Below are 22,583 nucleotides of genomic sequence, written 5' to 3' on the forward strand. Positions count from 1 at the left end.
CAAGATAGGATGCTGATCTTTCCCAAATCTGTTCTAAAACTTGTAATGCCCATCGATGTCTTATTTTGGCTCCATTCATATGGGCCTATATTTAAAGTTACATCTGCAGATTACCATGCCTTGAGCTATATCTTCTTAATGCATTATACAAACATAAAATAACAACCCAACAAATTATACGACAACTTCCATTCTCTTCTCTCTACTCCTTTTCCCATGGTCGAATTTTCTGAAATCTGTTGCCACGATTGTTACCCTTTGAGAGAGAGGAATGCAAGCATTTAGATGCAATTAGATGCATTTAGATCAATGCATGCTCTAGGCATGCATTGATCATATATATATATATATACACACACACACACACACACACAGTGTCACACATGATGTAGGCTACACACCGTAAATCATGTATGACACTGTGTGTCATCTCCATGAACTAAAACCCAGTGCACACTTTGCAACTTTGCAGCCATACTTACGTAGTACATGCCGGACAGGTTGTTAAAAAGCACTTGACCCGCGTTGACCTTGTTCCTCACGCCTCGTATAGTCCCGTTCTTGCTGCAGATATTGATGCGCTTGTTGCTGAAGAGTTGCTCTCTCTTGGCACTGGCGTACAGCAGCAGGTCGTCGGGTTCGCACGTGCCGCCGCCGCCGTCGTCATCGTCCGCCGCCGCCGCCAAGGCGGCTCCCGCGAGGCCGTTCAGGTGGCTATTGGCCTCGCTGACCGACGACCGGCTCTCCCGGCCCTCCGTCTCCGGGTTGCTGGCGCAGTCAGAGTCCACCGAGTCCGACGCAGAGCCGCACCAAGCAGTCGTCGTGTCCTTGAACACCTCCGTCAGCACGCGGCCGCTGTTCGCAGACGCCACCCGAAACCGGACCGTTTTACCTCCAGACGGCTCTTTGTCCCGCTTCAACTCTGCCCGGTCCATTGAAACACATACGAAAGGACTTACATGGCTCTTGTTAGAATCTCATGCAAGTGGAGGCCACAAGCACTCTTTCGAAGCAAGGCCCAAATAAAGTGCAATTATCAAACCATAATACCCCGATGGACGAGGTTAAACCCTGGGCAGCAGGTGTGCCCCTGTGAACTAAAACAAGACACCAACATGGTTAATAATGGATTGAGATCTACCATGGTGACGGTTGTCACAGGGATATACAGAAACCGAACGCCAAAGAACTCAATAATGGATCAAGGTTACTCTGGCTTCGGATAGGCCTGTAGGATGGATTTGGGAACTCTCATTTAAATGAAGGCTGGCAGTATACTGTGACCCTTTTCATATTCCTTATCCTGGATCACATCTTACTTTAATTAAAACCCTACTGTTATTTTGCTATTGATTATGAATACGCATGCTTTTTTTCCAAGTTGTATGGCAATTTTGTAACTTCACCCCGGCCCTATAGGGGGCAGCATAGACAGTTTGATTGACAGCGTGACCGGCGCCGAAGCAGGAAAAACACAGCACATGTGTCGCTGAGCACTGGGGCTGAGACTGTCAACATGGGCAAGCGAAGGCAGAACAACCAGCTCTTTACCAACCTGTCTAAAAAGCAGAAGAAGCATCTGAAGGAATTCGGAGAAGAGCATCCATTCCATGATATGTAAGTATGAAGCCAAACGCATTCGTATGTGTATTGTTGGGTTAGTTATTGATGAGCTATTCCGCTAGTAGTAAACTGAGGTAGCGCAAGCCATCCATAGAATGATGCTTGCTTAATGTGATATATGAAACGACATGCATTTTCGGATCTAAAGGGGAAGATATGTCTTTGTCAATCCATGCAATTAATTGCTTGTGTGACATTTCTGTATTTTCAGTGTTAGTGAAAGACCTGAAAGAACACAAATAGTCAAGCTGGTGAGTACCATTTGTTGTGTTAACTGACCCTCGAACCAACAGGTGTATCGTGTACACAAAGCAGGCAATTGATTGATGTTTAAACAATGTTTTCATTAACTTTCTTCTCATGTAGGTAAAAAACCATTACATCAAAAGATAGTTATTGTGTGGGACAACAAGTAGCATTTGTTGTCGGCAAAGGAATAACATTGTTGTTCTGCATACGTCTGCTCTAGCGAGGTGTCCCAGAACAGGCTGATGATGGCAGCGAGGAGGAGGAAGAGCTGGATCAGAAAACAGCCTATCAGAAGCTCCTGTCGACTCTCAGCGTTCCCGTAGACAATGGCCACAGCGACGATGAGGAGAGTACAGACGAGGAGGAGGAAGACGAGGAGCTTGCTGAGGAAGGTCAGTGGCACCAGTTTACACACTTCCACCTTTTTCCAATTCCTAGTTTTCCAACAGCAAAGCACTATTCTGATTGGCTGCACTCGCTGTCCATTGCATATTAAAAAAATTATGTAGTAATAATGTAGTGTTGGGTTTAATTGTAGCAGTGGTGTCTCTGCTCTTTTCTTTCTTCAAACTAGCTGAAGTATTGGCTCCTTTGGTTTTCTACAACCTAGATATGATTGAAACTGTATTGGAATAACATCTAGTAAAACAGCTCCTCACTAAATGAGCCAATGCAACTGGTTTCCAGGCGAGAGCGATGGCGGCGGCAGCGGTAGTGATGACGACGATGATGAGGATGATGATGGCAAAGGGGAAGACGAAAGCGATGAAGATGTGGACGAGGCGGCATTACAGGATGAGACTGAAGAGGGCGGTTCCGACGGAGGACTGGGGGAGGAGAAGGAGGGGGCGGAGGACGAGTTCACTGACAAGGAGCACGAGTCTCAGTTCTGCCTGGAGAAGAACTTCATTGGGGAGGAGGAGGAGATCCAAGACACACCTCCTGAAGAACAAGACGACGCTAAAGGTAAGCGTCATCGTCTCTGTAATAAGCTCCTCCATCGATGAACAAAAGCGTTTCTCCCTCCGAGATCTAAGGCATCCCCATCTACAATATTTGGCCAATGCTGAAGCTGGTTTATAGTGTGAATTTTAGTTCCAACTATTGTATCATCCCAGCAGCTTTACTTTTTGTAATGGTTGGGTATTTATTTTTCCCAGTATTGAATCCAATCAGCTTCACTGTATTCTGTGGGGAGACAGAGGATGCATTAAAAAATACAACATTATGTGTTAATAGCTCATATTGTCTTTGTTAGCTAAATGTTAATTGTGACTTAAAGTGGCCTTTGGATGTGAAATGATGCAGTCGTGGTATGTTCTCGAGGAGCAATTCTTTTTTTGTTGTTGTGTGCAGACATATTTGTGCAGCATTTAGACATGGAGCTCAGTGATAAAGAGGTGGAGAAGATTGCGTCTGGCCCCAGGGCTAAGACCACCCTCACGGTACTGACCTAACGTCTTTGTCATGCAGTGTTTATACTTTTTTTGTCATTATGTCATATGTTCGTCATTCATATTTGATGTTCCATTACTCTGTTTTTTTATTGGTGATTGTGACCCACGCAATCTAACCTTCCCTAAACCATCCCCCTCTACCCTCCCTCCGACCCAACGTTCAGTGGCCCGTGATAGGTACCCTGCTGTGCTCCAACCCGCTGGAGAGGCTGGGCCCGCTCGGCCAGGCCAAGGACGCCATCCTCCCCGCCTTCCACAAAGTCCTGGAGGGCCACTGGAAGTCCCTGAACCGGGCCTCGGACCCCGAGGGCGGGGCGGCGGAGGTGAGCCCCCTCCAGACGGAGCTGCTGGGGCTCATGGGCAGCTACAGAGACCTGTACTACCCCGAGAGCTCCCCGCTGGGCTGCAGCCAGCAGGTGCGCAGCGCCTACTGCCTCCACGTGCTCAACCACGTCCTCAAGGCCAACTCCCGCGTCCTGTTCAACAACTCCGTGCTCCACGCGGGGCAGGCCGCGTCCAAGGCCGGCGCCGAGTCCCAAGACGAGCCCCGGGACCAGGGTCTGACCCGGCCCAAGGTACGCTGTTCGCCCAACGGCACATTACAGTCACGGTGACTGTATGGCGCTACATGTTTCACTTATACATCTGTATAACTGCCACTAGTATCTACGTACATGCTGCGTACATGCCAAGATGGCGTTATAATGAGAAATGTGTTGTATTACAACAAGTGTAACAGCGTTCATACACTTGCAGAAACATATTTTTTTATGGCTGACCTTTTCAGGGTAGCCAGTGTCGATTCTTCCACACTGCGAGTTTTAATCTCGTAGCTCCATATGATGCAGATCGGTTGATCACTGATCTGAATCACTTTAAATCGGAGTTGCGTTGGTTTTTATTTGCTGAATGACCCTCTCCCGTGTCCCGCGAGGCAGGCTGTGATCCTGGTGCCGTTCCGCGACGCGGCCCTGCGCGTGGCCCAGACCCTCATCGGCCTGATGGAGAGCAGGAACCCCACCATGGACGTCAGCAACAAGAAGCGCTTCAAGGAGGAGTACGGCGAGGAGGCAGACGACAAGCCGCCCAAGGTGCAGAAGCCCGAGGACTACCGCGCCACCTTCTCCGGGAATGTGGACGACCACTTCAGGATAGGTGCGCCGCCGTCACCGCTGTCTGATGATTTACTTTATACCACATAAGATGTGAATGAGTGATGGACAACGCCATCTGCGATCAACAGTGTTTTCTTGACTATTTAAAATGCTCGCTCTTTGCCCCGCTGTCTTACTCTCTCACAAACACTTTGACAAGTTAACAGACCTGTCTGTGAATAGGCCCTCCGCTCTGTGCACACTCGCAATCTAAACATGATCACAGGCGGTAGGAAGGCGACTGCTTAGTATTAGAGATGCAAGATATTTAGCCTGATCCATCATTGACTCATTTGTCTCTGGGCTGCACTGAACTTTTACAATAATTACACTGGACCCAACATCAAAACTGAAAGTGAAATGTAAAGCACCATAACGCAGCTGTGTGGCTGTGTATTCATAATCATGCACCTCAATAACAGCATGTCGACCCCCCCCCCCCCATGCTTTGCCCCAGGTCTGTCCATCATGCGGCGGAGCCTGCGTCTGTACGCGCCCTTCTACTCGTCGGATATCATCATCGCCTCGCCGCTGGGCCTGCGCACTCTGCTTGGCGCAGAGGGCGAGAGCAAGAGGGACTTTGACTTCCTCTCCTCCGTTGAGCTGCTGGTGGTCGACCAGGCCGACATCTTCCTCATGCAGAACTGGGAGCACGTTCTGGTGAGACTGCAGTAGTGTGCATTAAATTGTGCTGGTTGTTGTTGTTGTTGTTATTCGCCATGTATTATAGTTTCAGTAGCGGCCATCATGGATTTCATCGACTGCCAAAGATGAGGATGTTGTGTAGGGCATAACTTGAGAGCGTTAATGAAATCTCCTCCTGCAGTAATCCCCCCCCCCCCCCCCCCCCCCCCCATCCATCCACCAGTGGCCAATATTGGCCATTGGAGGTTCCTCAAGCTCCAGAGCATCTCAGATTTCTTCACCATTAGCCTCCATGTCAATATCAGAATGCTTATGTATTCGTCATTGTGAAAATTTGAAATGGTGCCAGATTACATTATATAAACACATACAAAGAGTTCCATCTACACCATGCACGACGCTAAGGACTTTCTAGGCCTCCATCATTAGCTATTGGTGTTTTTTGCATTTTCCGGGTCGCTGTTGAACCACGTGTGTCCCGTGCGCCTCCACAGCACACCATGAGGCACATGAACCTTCAGCCGCTGGAGGCCCACAACGTGGACTTCTCCAGGGTGAGGCTCTGGAACCTTAACAACACGGCCAAGCACTACCGCCAGACCATGGTGTTCAGCGCCATGCAGGACCCCCAGATCAACAACCTGCTGTCCAAGCACTGCTTCAACTACCGCGGTCAGGTACTGTTGGCCCAATGTGGGAACACATTATCAATTCAACATATTCCATTGTCCCAGTACCTCCCTGGTCAATACTTTCACGATTTGTGTATGGTAAATCGCCTTTTTTAGCTACATACCTTCTCGCCTGTAGATCAGCAATATTTTTCAGTATTAACGTTTATTCATCAATCTTTATGGGCTGAAGTGTTTTTAAATGTGCCTTTTCTGAAACAATCAATCAATGAATTAATTAATTAACGATGAATTACATGTTGGATTAAGAGCCCTTCCTTTTCACCTGTTCCTCCTTTCATCTAAAGTTTGCCAAAGTGGCCCGGGTCCACTTATACTGATCTGGGGTCTGCCTCTTCTCTAGGTCGCCGTGAAGAACATTCCAAAGACCGGCTCCATCTGTCAGGTGCTGGCACAGCTGCCCCACGTCTTCCAGATGTTTCCCTCAGACTCCTTCATGGACCAGGACACTCGGTACGTACCGCCCGCTGCAATGCTGCTGCTTGGCCCTCCCCGGCCCTTGTGTCAACTGTCCCGATTCGTATCTGTTAACCTTTGCACATCAATGTTGTGGTACTCGGGTTGCATGTTATGTGTCACATACAGACCTTTTTACTTTACAATACTACGTATTTTCTGTCCCCCTAGTTTGCTTACTTGTTCAGCTTATGATTTTTTTGGTCATCTTTTCATCGTCATTCGTATACACACTCAATATGGTCACCGACGAATAAACCCAACCCGCCATCTGACGGGTCTGACTCTGCCTGCGTCCCCCTTTCCTTCCCATCAGCTTCCAGTTCTTCATCGAGAAAGTGCTGCCTCAGTACAAGGACTCGGTCATGTCCCACACCCTGATCTACGTCCCGTCGTACTTTGACTACGTCCGCCTCCGCAACCACATGAAGAAGGCCAACATGAGCTTCGCCAGCGCGTGCGAGTACTCTACCAAGTCGGAGGTGTCACGCGGCCGCCACCTGTTCCAGAAGGGGGAACGCCAGTTCCTGCTCTTCACCGAGCGCTTCCACTTCTACAAAAGGCAAGCGGTTCACCGCCTTCGTAGGGTGACCCCTTGGTGCTAATGTGTTAGAAGGGGGTGGTGCAGTGGTGTGAGGGGCAACACTTGATGTTAAATGTTTAAAGGAATGTTCTTGGAGCCCGTTCAGATAAACAGGGAGAGTTGAGCATGTATCAACAGACAAGTAGTGGTGGGTGTCCACTTTGATTTTCCGTTACAATGGACTCATCTGATGGACATTTTCTCAAATAAGTCTGTGTCTGACATGTCTGCAAAGGCTCAAGGTCCATGGAGTGGATAAAATCCTTTTTATTTTCCTACAGGGCGGAAAATTCCTCCATTATTCTTTATGGAGGAGGCAGGGCCTTAGATTCCCTTGTGAAGATGTTGCCCTCAGGTAGAGGTGTAAGTTACAGAACTTAGCAGAACTGGTTTACTTTTAATTTTGTTCAACTATCAATTAAACTGCTGAACAGTAAGAGCATTTGGGTGGTAGAGTAAGGCAGTGGTGTAACCCATATCTTTTTTTATTGGGTGTTAATGTGCAATATCTTGGGGTAGGACATATGTGCAATAATTTTGGTGTCGTGCAATGAAGGGCATTATGCATATTCGTGTGGTGTATGTTCTGGTGTTTATGGATTTGTGTGTGTTGCTGATTGTGGCTGTAGTTCGATTTTACACATAAAGATATATTGGTGTTTGTAGAGGCTGTCTGCTGCGAGGCCACTATGACAAATCATCTCTACTAAGGGAGACGATGAACTCTAACCTAATCTCAGATGTGGAATCATTCTATTGTTTCGGGCTTCCCAGAGTATGTCATAATTTCAATGGTCGTTAATGTCAACTTGACCTCAAAGCATTAACGGTCCCATATCATACCACCAACTGTGAGTGTGATTAGCCATCATAAACCGCTTTGAAATTCTGCCTCTTCCTGTGATTTAGTGACATCAGAAGTGGGTGTGTCCACCTAGAGGTAAGCTGGATAGATCAGTCTACCAGCCTACCCAGTGGACTGTAGCAAACGTTGCTCATCTATCCGCCATACAGCTTTGATGTCAGAAAAGGCAGATTTTCCACACGGCTTTTATCAGCCAATCACACTCACACCTGGTGGTATAATATGGGACCTTTTAAAAGGTAACGCCAGCACTTTGTTCATTTACATTTACATTTAGGGCATTTAGCAGACGGCGACTTACAATCGCAAAGTAGATTTGTCATAAGAAATAAAACAATGTATTGCTGTCAGGACAGTAAAGATGTTCATAGAACCAAGTGCAAGTACTAACAATCGCTAGGCTAACCCATTCCCTGTGTACAGCAATGATAGCAGCTACTGCAGATGCTACGCAATTAAGTACTACGAATAAGTGCAATGTAGATTAAGTGCGTACATTAAGGGCCACATGTGTGTTCACGTCGCAAAAGAAAAGCATCTAACCTCGGCCGCTCCCCTGCTCCCAGGTACACCATCCGGGGGATCCACAACCTGGTGTTCTACGGCCTGCCCACGTACCCCCACTACTACAGCGAGGTGTGCAACATGCTGACGGCCGGCGCCCAGGCCAACGAGGCCAGCTGGACCTGCACCGTGCTGTTCTCCCGCTACGACGCCCACAGGCTGGCCTCCATCGCTGGGGCCAAGCGCGCCGGACAGATGCTCAGCTCCAACAAGGGCGTGCACCTCTTTGTGACCGGCGAGGACGAGAAGGCCTCATGACCTCCCAGCGCCTGAGCCCCTCTAAACCATCTTTTGACCCTCGACCAGAAGTAGTGTCGGACACGGATGAAGTCTGAATATCACTGAATAAAAATTGTACAGTCCTGTGTCGCTAATCTCTAAAGTCATGAAAATGGTCAATGTGTCTTGTAGGGTGAGACCGTAAACCATTAGCCTTCGGATAGGTTATCTACTCTGTCGGACTCTGCGAGATAAGAAAATGGCGGTCAGCAATGTGTTTCTTGTGTTATATTTCGCACTGACATCCAAGTAGGTCATTCTAGAATAACTACTATATGTATATTTTATGGGTAAATGATTTTTACTGAACTTTTTGTCTTTCCTTTTTTCCTTCGACGGTTAATACGATTTGGAAAACGGCTAAACATCCCTGAAAATCAGTGTCAACCAATCAGTCCCATGCTGTAATCATTAACTCGAGTCGACCTTGGTCACAAGGCTTTACAGGTGAAGGAACATCCATACCCTATTGTAAGTCTAAATGAATTTACCCGGGCTTTGACATGGACCCTAAGGCACCGCAACTCAACCTGAGGCGGGAAGTGGGGCTCACGGGGGCCGTGGCCCTCATCGCCGGGACCATGATCGGATCGGGCATCTTCATGTCACCGCAGTACGTGCTGTTGGCCATCGGCAGCCCTGGAGCGAGTTTGGTGGTGTGGGCCTGTTGCGGTTTGCTGGCCATCCTGGCGTCGCTCTGCTACGCCGAGCTGGGGACGTTGATCTGCGAGTCGGGGGGAGAATACATCTACATCCTCAGAAATACGGGCCCGTCCGTCGCCTTCCTGTTGATCTTCAGCTCGGTGATGTTCGTGAGGCCCGCGGGCGTCGTCGGCATCGCGCTCAGCTTCGCCAGGTACGCCGTGGCGCCCTTTTACGCGGACTGCGCCCCGCCAGAGCTGTTGGTCAAGTGCGTTGCTGCGTCTGCCATCCTGTTGCTGGCCACAGTGAACTGCCTAAACGTCCGCTTCGCGATGTCCGTGCAAGTGTTCTTCATGGTGGCCAAGGTCTTCGCCCTGCTCGTCATTGTCATAGGAGGTGTGACGAGGCTCATCCAAGGAGACGTTCTCGAATTTGAGGACTCGTTCGCCAACACAAACGTTGGCATTAATCCAATTGGGATCGCTTTCTACCAGGGCCTATGGTCTTACGATGGGTGGAACAATCTGAATAGTGTGACTGAAGAGCTGAAACGTCCGGAGGTGAGTTTATTGTTGTTTAAAAAGTGAGTGAGCTACTCTGTGTGAGTCTGTTTAGGTGGCTGTGGTTGTGAGAGATCATGATCTTTTAAGATACACTGTATCTTGAGTGACACGCAAATCAAATCCATCTTTTTTCTAATAAACCACCTTGCAGGCAGGCAACTGGAGTCCAAAGAGCTTTACAGAGTAAACAGATGTGGATACACCACAAAATAAGTAAACAATAAAGTGCAAAAGCCCTTCGCCACTTTCTCCACTGGTCTGGATTCTCGTCCAACCAAGTCCTGCACCAGAGTGAATGAGGACTCTGGACCCAAGACGGTCACTTATGTTTTTATTGCCTTTAGTGTTCGAATCATGTGGAGGGAGCAGACACAGATTCTATCCACAGGCCATTAGGAGGAGAGCAGCAGCATGGGAGGCGACCAAGAAACAAAACTCCACCTGAGGAGAAACGTTGGGCTCACGGGCGCGGTGTCCTTCGTCGCCGGCACCATGATAGGATCGGGGATCTTCATCACCCCCCAGACGGTGCTGTCCACCATAGGGAGCCCGGGGGCCAGCCTCGTCATCTGGGTCTGCTGTGGACTGCTGGCCATGCTGGGGGCCCTTTGCTTCGCTGAACTCGGCACCGCGATCCCCGAATCGGGCGGGGACTACGTGTACATCCTGCGAACCACGGTCCACCTGTTCGCCTTCCTGTACGCCTTCAGCTTCGTCATGGTCATGCGTCCGGCCAGCGCCACGGGCATGGCGCTCAGCTTCGCTGAGTACGCCGTGGCCCCGTTCTACTCCGGGTGCACCCCTCCGGTGTTGGTGGTGAAGTGTGTGGCTGCTGTGGCTATCCTCCTGCTGACCCTGGTCAACTGTCTGAGTGTAAGGTTGGTCACCGCCATCCAGGTGATGAGCATGGGGGTGAAGGTGGCCGCCCTGGGCTTCATCATAGTGGGAGGCGTGGTGATGTCCTTCATGGGCCCGACTACGAACTTTGAGAAGTCCTTTGAGGGGACGAACGTCGGCGTGGGCTCCATCGGGATCGCGTTCTACCAGGGCCTGTGGTCGTATGACGGCTGGAACACGGTCAATTATTTTACTGAAGAGCTGAAACGTCCAGAGGTAGTGCGTGCGTGTGTGTGTGTGTGTGTGTGTGTGTGTGTGTGTGTGTGCGTGCGCGCGTCAACCTAGGCGACCTAGGCGATCGCCCCTAGGGCGACAAATGTGTGTTAATTAATTTAATTTAATTTAATTAAACAAGCAAAATAAAACATCTTTATTAAACATGTTCCCAAATGGAACGAACAAGGGGGAGAACGGGAGATCCAATGCTAGTGTAAAAACCCTTAGGAAACCCGCAGGATAATGCGAAAACCCCCGCCCCCCGCTCGGAGGAGGTCTCGCCTAGGGCGTAGTTCAATTTAGGCCCCGTCCACACGGAGCCAAAACGGGCAAAAACGATTCGGTTTCATTTTATGAGGTTCAGGAATATCTCCGTAAAGACGGAGTCATTGCGAAACCGCACCGGGCTGTAGAAACGCTGTAGTAAATATTCAAGGCGCTGGTACTCCTGCGCGCATACAGCCTGCGCGCCAGGGTTCGAACTACGAACCCTGGCGCGCAGCCCCCCTTAATGAGACATGAGCTCCCCTGAAAACATAAGTGAAATTTTGGGGGGGTCTCTAAAATATTGGCAAAATACTGTTTTTTCCCATGCATTTCCTTTTCTTTTTTTATATTGTCATAATCATGGATCATTTGTAAAATTAGGCTATTTTTAATGTATGATTTGCGCATGAGGGTGATTCATCACTATTTCACTTTAATAAAGATACCTGCCTGCATGCAATTCTTGTCCTCACCATTGCAGTGTGGGGGCGCTATGTCTTAAACGTCACTTTAAATCAGACATCGGAGAAAAAAAAGACCCGCTCTGGACCATTTGCGCTGGAGCCGCTGGACCTGCTCTCTTTCGTATTTCAAGTTTTGCAGTCATGTCAAAAAGAAAACAGGGAAACCTACTTGCAAATTTCGGATTTATAAAGAAATCGAAGACGAATGAGTCTGAGAAGCAGCAAGAGGCAAGTTCTTCGGCAGATGCTACCTGTGATATGTGCTTATATGTGCTGACATAAGGCAAGTAGGCATACAGGCTTGTAATAATGGATGGATGGTGTTTTGAGTAAACACATCCATTAAGTGAGCCCCCCCCCCCCCCCAACCTTTTAAATTGAGCAGAAATACTTTTTAATGTACAGTTAGTAATTAAATACAGAAAGGGGCTTTATTTAAAGCTACAAAAAGAATACAAATAAAATACTAAATAAAAAATTCAACGCAACTCTGACGTCCCCCAGCTGGTGGGGGGCTAATGACGTCATCGTTTGCGTTCCAGGCGACCACACGAATCCTAAAACGAAACTGCATAAATCCGGATGGATTTGAAACCACCTCAGAGGCTGGTTTCAGAAAAGTGCGGTTTCGGGCACCGGATTCGCCGGCTCCGTCTGGACGGTCGGCCGAAACACACAAGACCGATTTTATGGTGAGCGCCCACCAGCTGGGGGACGTCAGAGTTGCGTTACATTTTTTATTGATTATTTTATTTGTATTGTAAGCCCCTTGATACATTTAATTACTAACTGTACATTATAAAGTACTTCTGCTCAATTTAAAAGGTTGAATCTCCTCGTGACTCAATGTTTGCATACAGCGCGCATGCAGGCTGTATGCGCGCAGGCTTGATGCGCTCCACTTTTTTCTGTGGAGAACCAGCGCCTTGAATATTTACTACAGCGTTTCTACAGCTCGATGCGGTCTGCAATGACTCCGTCTTTACGGATATATTCCCTGAACCGCATAAAACGAAACCGGATCGTTTTCGCCCATTTTGGCTCCGTGTGGACGGGGCCTTAGAATCGCCAGTGTGTGTGTGTGTGTGTGTGTGTGTGTGTGTGTGTGTGTGTGTGTGTGTGTGTGTGTACACATTACACGTAACTACATTTCTGTAAATTGTATTGTAAAATGCTTCAGTTGTATTTAAGCAATGAGGCAACTGTATGTAACAAGGTTATGTAGGGAAAAATATCAAAATATAACAATTTTGAACTTTGCCGAAACTTAAATAACAGACACAGGTTATATTACCTTTTTTTGCACCTTGCACCTATATACCTTGTATATCAAGGATTATCTTATTTTTGATTTGATTTTATACAACTGTTTACATCATGCTTCCACCTGTTGCAATTATTGTTGTCTGTTGTGCCCTCATTGGTCCTTATCTGGGCCGGCCAATCGATACCCTGTTCTGGGTGCTAATTGGGGACAGGGTGAACACGAGCAAGCCATGGTGCATGAGGTAGACTGGCACAAGATCAACCCTGATGCACTAGGGCCACCTGCTGCTGGTTTTTATGTTATGTTAGTCTTGGTGAGTGACAGGAGAACAATTCCGTTTTCTCTCTTTGCTTTGGAGTTGGCTTGGTATTCGGTAGGAGTTAACCATCCACATGATATCATCTTCATCATGTAGATATTGGCATTGAAGCCAAGTTGATAAAGCAGGTCTCTTGAATGAAGAGGGCAGGGCGGGGGGTGACGACAACTCATTAATGAAGCACACAGTGCGTTTACATGCAGAGTCATTATCGGATAAAGTATCAAATAAGACCTCAACCAGACTTTAAAATGCATGTAAACACCTTTACCCGATCTACTTCGGACCGAAATCGGTACATGAACGGACAAGCGAGATCGGATAAGAACACCTAGATAACTCGATCATAGTCCGATCTCTACCTGCATGTAAACCCGCATCGTATCTCATATCGGATTTCGCGTTCTGCACATGCACATGCTGTTTGGCTTGTTGTGGGCTGTCTGTCAGCATCCGCTTTTGCGTATGTGTTCAATGTACATCTGTCTGGTCGTATTTGCGGTAGATTGATGGTTAAATAATGTCACACCACTATCGGTCATACTTGCAGGCACTCATTTGCAAGTGCACTGATTGCGTGTCCGATGCCATTTATTCAGTTGATAGCTCTCTTAAGTGCACCAGATTGGTGCCAATTATTGTCGTGTTTGCATTGTAATGCACAACTTTGCGTCTCCTTGTTATAAATCAATGTGCATCCAAACAACTTTAGCCAATGCAGCCTCCTATGTCAATGTTGCTTTAAAAAATATAGCATATCGGATTATCAAAAAATGTGTGTGCGTTTGTGTGTTGTCATGTAGGCTAAATACTGATTGTCTTGGCTTGCATCCATGAAATATTGTAATGTGATAGGCCTACTGCAAAATGTATATCCGTATTGCGCAACAATCAGGAGATAGGGACCCCTGAATATTGACGGGTATTTCGCACACTGGGTAAAATAAAGCTTAGAAATAAACACTAGGCAAGGATGTTGATACTGGAGCTAGTAGGCTACCATCAAAACGTGGGATAACTAATCGGAAATCTGCTTACAACGTCGGGGGTAAGATTTAATTAGGGATTATCTGGGGGGGATTTCGCAGACTGGGAAGTTAGCCATAGCTAGCATTATGCCTTCTATTGCTAGATCTTCTGACTAAGTTTACCGGTACTTATCTGAACCACATAATCGCTGTCACTATATATAAAGAAAACGTTAACTTTCACTCGGTGCTAATCACTGACTGGACTTTAACACTTTTGGAGACATTTTATAAATGATATACATATTTTGAGTGCTTTATGTACCCATTAATCAAAACTTTCGGTTAACCTGTAACTGGGCCTTTAATCCGATCTGTCCCATTTAAACGCACTGACAGTTAGGCCTATGTTTTCATGCGTATCTAACATGAATAATGCGTACGTCTAGCCTCCTATTATAAACTGTATGTAACCTTTATTATTATCCTGTGTCACACAAAAGATCATGAGATAAGATTATGAGAATCTTAAACTATATGACCTATATAACTATATAACATTTTCAATATAGAAGTTAATACTAGTTCATATTAACTCTGAGCAATTTGCACTTGAAGTTTATCTGTTTATCTCATCTCTGGTATTCCTACATAACTAAGAACACAGTCTGCAGCCTGCAGTCTATCGGATATTATCCACCATGGCGGGCAAAGCGCACGGAGGCCTGAAAATAAAGCGAGAGCTGGGTTTGATTGGGGGGGTCTCGCTGGTTGCAGGGACAATGATCGGATCTGGCATATTTATGTCCCCACAGTTTGTGCTCTCCAACGTCGGCAGCCCAGGGGCCAGCCTGTTGATATGGACTCTCTCTGGACTGGTCGCTATGTTAGCAGCACTCTCCTACGCTGAAATCGGGACCATCATAGCGGAATCTGGCGGGGATTTCATCTACATATTGCGGATCTACGGCCCCTGTCCCGCCTTCTTCGCCGCGATAACGTTCATCCTAGTCGTGAAACCTTCAAGCATAGCTGCCATTTCTCTGAGCTTCGCAGAATATGTGATCGCCCCTTTCTATCCCGACTGTGCTCCTCCGCCGTTGATATTAAAATGCACTGCCGCCGCGGCCATCCTGTTGATAGCGACGTTTAACGTTTTGAACGTGCGCCTGGCCATACGAGTCCAGGTGGTGTTTTTGGTAGCCAAGGTGTTTGCACTGATGACCATTATTATTGGAGGGTGGGTGAACCTCGGGAAGACTACCCATGTCATTTCGATGAACTTGAATGTTGAAAATGCCTTTAAAGGGACCCAGCTGAGTCTCAGCACTCTAGGAATGGCTTTCTATCAGGGTCTCTGGTCATTCGCCGGCTGGTACAACTTGAACAGTGTCACAGAGGAGCTGGAAAGGCCAGAGGTGTTTTTTCTTTCTTCTTTTTTTACATTTGAACAATGTTTATTAAATGGTATGGTGTTAATTATTGATGTCAATTGTAGGTGGCTTCTTCAGTGGGAGGTCGGGGAAATTGTTGATCTGTGATAACACCAAGACGGAAAAAAAGTTTGTTACAGTTCAAGTGCATGCGTCCGTGTTTTCAAGTTACTGTAAGGCTAATAAATAGGCTAATAAACTAATAAATCACTTTGTGGTAAATACCCAGATGCATGTGAGTATGCTCTGCCCTGGGTTGTGGGTTAATGCCTGACTGAATCTCTCTTCTATGCAAAACATTGGAACCTAAGCATTTTTTTTTTGTGCATCCTGGAATGCACTAATTTCAAAAGCATACAGTCACCAAAAAAATGATAGGCCTACGTGGAATAAAAGGGAAAGAAGAAAACGGTCACATTCATCACAACAACAGATACATGTTATTTTCACCTCTTGCAGGTGAATCTTCCCAGGGCTGTCCTGATCGCCATCCCCATGGTGACGTTGTTGTACGTTCTGGTCAACGTGAGCTACCTAATGGTCATGACTCCCGCCGAGTTGATGTCCTCCAGCGCGGTGGCAGTGACCTGGGGGTAAGACAGAGGCTTGGCCAGTTTGTGATGTCACAAAATTTATAAAGCGCTGTTATCCACCGAAGTAATGGGCGAACGACCGTCAACATAATGGCTTTACTGAATGCGGTCTTTGTGGTCCCCAGTAATAAAGTGCTGGGCAGCTGGGGCTGGATCATGTCCGTGGCGGCAGCGCTGTCTGCGTTCGGGTCGCTCAACGGGACCTTCTTCAGCGGGGGCCGCGTGTGCTTCGTGGCGGCGAGGGAAGGACACATGGTGAGCACCGTCCACCACATGTAGACATCTGTTCCTACATCCACATCGCTGAGTTCATTTTTACATGACAAACTTGTATTAGGATTTCTGATGATAGTGGTGCTTATGATAATGACGGTGGTGGTGGTGGTGGTAGGGGGTGTTTGTGGTTATGATGTTGGTGGTGCTGAGGATGATTTTTTTTTAACCAGGTAAAAGTCTCATTGAGATTAAAATCAATTTTTCAAGAGAGACCTGGCCAAGAGGGCAGTCAATACATGTTTCATACAAACAAAACGCACAATTTAAAGACAGTTTTGGGATTTCAAGTAAGGAATTATACACAACAATGTCCAATGTTCCCTTAAGTACTTAACAACACATGATGATGTGTTGTTTATTAAGTGGCAGTTTAAATAGCTGTAAAAAACTGCTTATGTTTTGGTTCTTCCTTTGTTTCATAGCCAGATATTCTCGCCATGGCCCATGTCCACAGACTGACCCCCTCACCCGCGCTGATTTTCACTACAGTCATCTCTCTTCTTGTGCTGATTCCAGGGGACTTCCAGTCCATCGTCAACTTCTTCAGGTAGTCGATCCCATAGGCCTAAATTTAGTGATTCTTAAAAAAAAGTACAGCCAAAAACATTGATTGGTTCCTTATTTAATTATTATTCTTTAATTATTATTCTTTAAAGGTTACAGTTGCATTTTAGGGTTTCTTATTTACACAAATGTAAGGCCAATAATATTCGGTCTTTCTTTTCAGTTTCACTGCCTGGTTTTTCTATGCAATCACAATTTCGGGACTCCTTTACCTCAAGATCAAGAAACCTGAACTCCCTCGACCATACACGGTATGGTGGTGGTTTAAACTCAAATGAAACCTCATGGTTCAACGAAACTCGTTATTCCTACAACAAATCCCATGAAAATGTTTCAGCAGTAAAATAACAGAAAGTGGCTTAAATGATGTACAAAGATCCATCTTGATGATATTGCAATTAATCTGTCAATTGGGTATTTTTAAGTTGTTAACATAATTCATATATATCACCTTATATGCATCTCATATTCATACCAAACATGTCAGTGGATCAAATGATAAAACACATCTTTAAACAATCTACGTCAATGCATGCATCAATTTCCGATTGTGTAAATGCAAGTGATATTGTAGAAAATACATTCCTCTTTTCTCTTCCCAGGTTCCTTTCATAATCCCCATACTGGTCCTCCTCGCAGCCATCTTTCTGGTGCTGGCACCCATTATAGACAATCCTCAAATTGAGTATCTCTATGTGACTCTATTCATCTTAAGTGGGATTTTAGTTTACATACCAGTCATCCATTACAAACTCTGCCCGGGTCTATTGACCAGGATAACTCTGTTCCTTCAACTCTTCCTTGAGGTCGCTCCTGCGGACAAGAACCTCTGAAGATGCAAAGATAGAAAGGACTGTTTTTTGTTTTATTTATCTTACACTTGCTATGTTTGAATCGGCTCACCTGTGACCTCATTCCCATAGCACTTTGTACCACAGTCGGCGTGACATGTAATGGTTGCATAATCAAGAAGACACTTGTGAGATGTCACCCTGAGAAAACTCATATGCATAAATTAATCCTATGTGCCGGCCATCTCTATTGGATGATTCCGATGACAGTGAAAACCACTGTGCATCCTGGGATATAGTGCAGATATAAGTGTGCTGTACTAAATTGAAAAATGATTTTTGACAGCACTACAAAATGCTGATGCTCCTTAAAAAGTGCACTGTATAGGGCACAAATGGACCAATAAGAACACAGTAACTGTGTGTCACTCTCACTACTCAAATATCTAGGCACTATTACACTTAAATATGACGGGAAGAAAGAATGAAAAAAGTGAGCACCTCTGGCTTCACAATCGATTGATTTGAATGAAATGAAATGAGGAATATGGTTACCAGTGCATTTCTTGTTTTTTACAATCTTCTATAAACGTTTATATATATATATATTATATAATTTTTTTTTTCTCTGCTGAGATGAATAAAGTATATCTTATCTTATATGTAAAATTATTTCATGTGATTGACCTGTACTAGAAATGGGTATTCAAGCTCAATTTGTAAATTTGTTACCCATTTGTTTACTGATGTCAAACGTCAACATCATACTTCTATTGTGTTATTTTAAACACCAACCTTTTTATTAAAGAAACAATTCTGTACAAACTATTTTGTTTATGATACCAAACTTGAAATGTGAAAGATGAAAGCTTTGAGTAAGGAATTCAATGTAGATCACTGTGTCACACATTGACCAGGGTAATATAAGTTCTCTTTAAATAACCAACACGTAAGCAATTCTTCCAGAAGATATGAGGCGGCAATTTTCCGAGAACCTGGTGATGTACATTTTTGAGTTTCGCAATGTATCAGTCTGACCTTGGCTGGACAGCAATTTGTTTACAAGTATGGTCACAGCCAGACTGATCTCCAAAGAGGAACAGAATATGAACTTACAAGATCTTACAAGGCTTTTAATCTACAGATCTGATTACTGATAGAAACTGGACCCAGTGTAATTGAAGAAAGCTCAGTTTCGATCTAACCACACCAGTAAAAAATTTAAATGGGATGCGGCACCATGACTAGGCAGCTACCGTTCTGAAATGTACATAAAAGTTTATTTGAGATGTTACGAATTACACAGAAAGTATAGAACATTGATTTAAATTACAGTGTTGGAAAAAGACATTTTAAGTTGTGGAATCGCACTATACCCCACAAATGAAGTAAATGTAACAATAAAAAGAAACACTGACAACCGTAAAGGTTCACCATTAAACAAGTCATGGTCGATTCATACTTGATAGTGCAACTTTGACATGCCAAAATATTGTTCATCAGAACCACAAGAAGGAGGATGGAAAGAGGATAAAGACAGGTGTGCTATGTAAACAGTGGGAGTGTATGTACACACTATAATTATTATTTATCTGGAGGATAATTGTAATTCTGCCTGGGAGAGCCAGCTGTGCGGATCCCTACACTTTTCCTATTTGAATAAGATATACGTGTGGCTTGCAAATTCTTAATTTTTTTAAAATTTAACCAACCGATCATTTTGGTTGCCATGAAATTCTGGATGAGGCTTTTAAAGCAAGAAGCAACCGTTTAACAATTATTAAATTCAGTTAAATAATTTTCTCATATCAACCGGGTTATGTGCACTAAACCATGAGGAAATCGTTAAGCTGGGCATATAAAAAAAGAAGAAACACTTGTTTGTGTAAGTGACCTTCGCCCATCCCTCGGCCCCCTTGTCGTGTCTCTTTGTGCTAGTCCGCGGGCGTCGCTCCCCGCTCCTCTGGTGGGCCTCAGAGCGGTTCGTCCCCGGTCGCTGGTGCTTCGCCATCCAGGCCTCCTCTCCTGCCTGGCCCGCTGGCGCCCCCTTGGGCCCGCTGGTGGTAGAGTGCGTGCAGCCGCTGCGCCGTCACCTCAGCCTCCTTGGCCCCCTCGCAGCACTTCATCCAGGCTTCGGGGATGACCTCGATGCCGTAGTGGGCCCCGGCGATGGCGCCCGCCATGCAGGCTATGGTGTCCGTGTCGCCGCCCAGGGCCAGGCTGTAGGCCATTGTCCTCTCCAGGCCCCCGTAGTGCTGCGGCAGGCTCTCCCGCGGCTGCAGGCAGTGGAGCACGCAGAAGATGGCGGTGGGCACGGAGTTGAGCGCTGCGATGCCATTACCTGGGAAACGGAGAAAGACAGAAAGGAAGGAAAGAAGGTGAGAGAAGGACATCGAATGGACTGCAGCCATGCCAATAACAATGTTCCTATTGCAGACCTATTCCAGGTACTGCCTTAAAATAAGTTCAATTAGTGAAACTAGTCCCAAAAAATACACAACTTAAACATTTCCATGTTTTATATGGCTTTCAGTATCAGATCATTTAATTATTAATTTTGTAGTTCAAATGCTGTTCAAAACACTTACCCAGTTCACATATGACCTCTTCTATGCTGACCTTGCTCCTATCCATAAGGTCTCTCAGTCTATAAAGACGCTCGCAAAAAGGCTTCTCCGCCTCTTTCAACCTGGAGTAAGAACAAGCATACCAGAACTTAAAAGGTTTAATGGGTTCCCACAATCGTTGCAACCTTGGTGAAGAGTGATGTGACACCTAAATAAACCAGGAGACAATCCGATGCAAACCAAACATACGTTCATTTTTTGATATGAAGTCCATAGAAGGAAATTGTTGCCATCTATCTTTTTTTCAGATGCTGTTGCTTCGTAGTGAACGAACATCCCCATTCGTAACAACAACCCCAATGTTAATAATAACCAGAGTCCAACACGTGTTAGCACTAAGGAGGCCGCTTGTCTCTGATACAAGCATCGACATCAGCTTCACACTGTGGTAGTGCAGTGACACTCACGCCCTGGCGTCGTTGCGCGAGGCCTCCTCGTCCTCCACTTCCTCCATCTCGCTGATGAGCTTATCCAAGAACTGAGCCGGCAGCTCTAGCGCCCCCTGCAGGGACAGGTGGACGGCCAGGGCCTGCAGGACCGCGCCATTATAGCCCAGTGAACAGGAGTGTGTCAGCATGGCTCCGGAGCGGCTATACTGTAAAGCACAGGGACAGAGACGATTTTAGTAAGTAAATAAATAAATTATAGTTAAGTACTTTATTTCACATTTGAGTGAGCACAAGCTACTTTGACTTAATTTAAATGTCCGACTTCCATCACTCTGATGGCTTTGTGCCTCGATGCAGCATTTTCCGTGGTGCCACGGGGGTTACATGGCAGGCATACCTTCTTAACGTCGGAGAGGTCTGGGAAAGCCAGTGCAAAAGGAGCCACTCTCATTGCCCCACCATTCCCAAAGGAGCCGCGGCCATTGAACTGGTCCCTGGCGGGCTGGTAGACGTCGCTCAGCTGCGAGGAAGACAGCTTTTTTAACACCTGGATTACCCCAGATCCGTAGCCCCGACCTGGAGCCAGGCTGTACTCCTTAGCAAACCTGCAAAAAGTGGGAGCACAGTTACAATCAGGTGGTATGTTTGTAGAAATGCATCACATTTAGGTGCCCACATTTAAATTGAAAACTGAGAAGTAGCCTTTCTAGTAAATCTGTTATATTTGGGAGATCCCATTCACAAAAACTTGGAACTGGGCTGCACAGCATTGATAATAAAGGCAATACAATTGGCATTTGTTGCAATTGTGTGGAATTACTGCATAAATCACCTGCGAGCCATGTCCTGTTCATCAAAGCCAGCCCTGGTTAGCAAAGATTGGACGACACACCGGGCCATTGCAGTATCATCACTGTACTCAAGGGTACCTGACACACACACAAACACACACACACACACACACACACACACACACACACACACACACACACAGACACACAGACACAATTAACCACGTATATCAAACAAAGTAATAGTATTTTAGACTCCATTGAATAATGAACACAGATGTTAGGGCAAATATTTGGGACTACAAGCAAAAGGGCCCAATAGGAAAAAGTAATTCTCAATGACACACATGATGTTATCCTTTCCACTTGGTGACAATCAACCCTCAAACAGAATTGTATATATTTTGGATCTCACCATCTCCTTTAGTCTCATCGTCCAGACCATTCAAATGCCTCAAGACGTTTTCCATGGGTACCTCCTCCGCTCCCTCAAACTCGCCGCCAACACAGTCCCCCAACACAGCTCCGACCAGTGCACCTTTAAACCGAGACAAGGATGCCATTCCTCCGACGCCAACTGCTCTAACAGCCATCGTGTTCATTCATCAGTAAAATATCAAAGATTTTAATCCACACCATAAGGCTGACCCGGTTTGCAGACTGAAAATATATCAGCAACAATCCACTCGAGTTTGCGTTCCCATCCTGCTTCCTGGTGCCGCTCCATCAGAGGTCCGTGTTGTTTTTGTTTCGTTTGTTTCGGTACTTTATTATATTACTTTAAATCGGAAAAACGAACGACCAGTATATACAACATGTTACTGAACCATGTATATGTATCATATATTTATAAAATACTAAACGCAAACTAACTAAATTGCCACGGTTTTAACAAAACGGAAACGACATAATTTGGGTGGGACCATTGGACCTCCTACCTAGAACAATA

General features: G+C 45.9%; 3 protein-coding genes across 3 annotated transcripts; 2 read left to right on the forward strand and 1 right to left on the reverse strand.

Moving 5' to 3' along the window:
- The first annotated feature begins 1,488 nt into the window (after positions 1–1,488).
- Positions 1,489–8,784, forward strand: utp25 (UTP25 small subunit processor component). Its single transcript, XM_079752034.1, has 12 exons — positions 1,489–1,617; positions 1,835–1,874; positions 2,093–2,264; positions 2,560–2,838; positions 3,229–3,317; positions 3,494–3,904; positions 4,268–4,484; positions 4,941–5,143; positions 5,623–5,805; positions 6,164–6,273; positions 6,593–6,838; positions 8,291–8,784. The coding sequence occupies exons 1-12, from the start codon at positions 1,517–1,519 to the stop codon at positions 8,544–8,546; spliced, it is 2,307 nt and encodes a 768-aa protein (XP_079608160.1). The 5' UTR covers positions 1,489–1,516; the 3' UTR covers positions 8,547–8,784.
- A 286-nt stretch (positions 8,785–9,070) lies between these two features.
- LOC307086514 (b(0,+)-type amino acid transporter 1) lies at positions 9,071–17,869 on the forward strand (the record flags this gene model as incomplete). The annotated part of the gene is made up of 6 exons (XM_079751749.1): positions 9,071–9,769; positions 16,063–16,196; positions 16,322–16,451; positions 16,895–17,019; positions 17,200–17,287; positions 17,639–17,869. The coding sequence occupies 6 exons, from the start codon at positions 9,071–9,073 to the stop codon at positions 17,867–17,869; spliced, it is 1,407 nt and encodes a 468-aa protein (XP_079607875.1).
- Positions 17,870–18,973: 1,104 nt separating this feature from the next.
- Positions 18,974–22,347, reverse strand: adprs (ADP-ribosylserine hydrolase). Its single transcript, XM_079753072.1, has 6 exons — positions 22,050–22,347; positions 21,676–21,772; positions 21,241–21,448; positions 20,862–21,049; positions 20,416–20,516; positions 18,974–20,168 (listed from the first exon to the last, which is right to left on the reverse strand). Exons 1-6 carry the CDS (start codon positions 22,234–22,236, stop codon positions 19,801–19,803), a joined length of 1,149 nt encoding a protein of 382 aa, XP_079609198.1. The 5' UTR covers positions 22,237–22,347; the 3' UTR covers positions 18,974–19,800.
- Positions 22,348–22,583: the final 236 nt, after the last annotated feature.

The sequence above is a fragment of the Pollachius pollachius genome (assembly GCF_949987615.1).
Source record: "Pollachius pollachius genome assembly, chromosome: 15".
Lineage (NCBI taxonomy): Eukaryota > Metazoa > Chordata > Actinopteri > Gadiformes > Gadidae > Pollachius > Pollachius pollachius.

Bases quoted from the DNA above. Each gene is read 5' to 3' on its own strand.
- utp25 (XM_079752034.1), top strand. From the start codon at position 1,517: ATGGGCAAGCGAAGGCAGAACAACCAGCTCTTTACCAACCTGTCTAAA. The intron at 1,875-2,092 runs GTGAGTACCATT...CGTCTGCTCTAG, and splicing joins GAACACAAATAGTCAAGCTG to CGAGGTGTCCCAGAACAGGC. The intron at 2,265-2,559 runs GTCAGTGGCACC...ACTGGTTTCCAG, and splicing joins CGAGGAGCTTGCTGAGGAAG to GCGAGAGCGATGGCGGCGGC.
- adprs (XM_079753072.1), bottom strand. From the start codon at position 22,236: ATGAACACGATGGCTGTTAGAGCAGTTGGCGTCGGAGGAATGGCATCC. The intron at 21,773-22,049 runs GTGAGATCCAAA...TGTGTGTGTCAG, and splicing joins CGATGAGACTAAAGGAGATG to GTACCCTTGAGTACAGTGAT. The intron at 20,169-20,415 runs GTAAGTGTTTTG...TCCGTTTCCCAG, and splicing joins AGAGGTCATATGTGAACTGG to GTAATGGCATCGCAGCGCTC.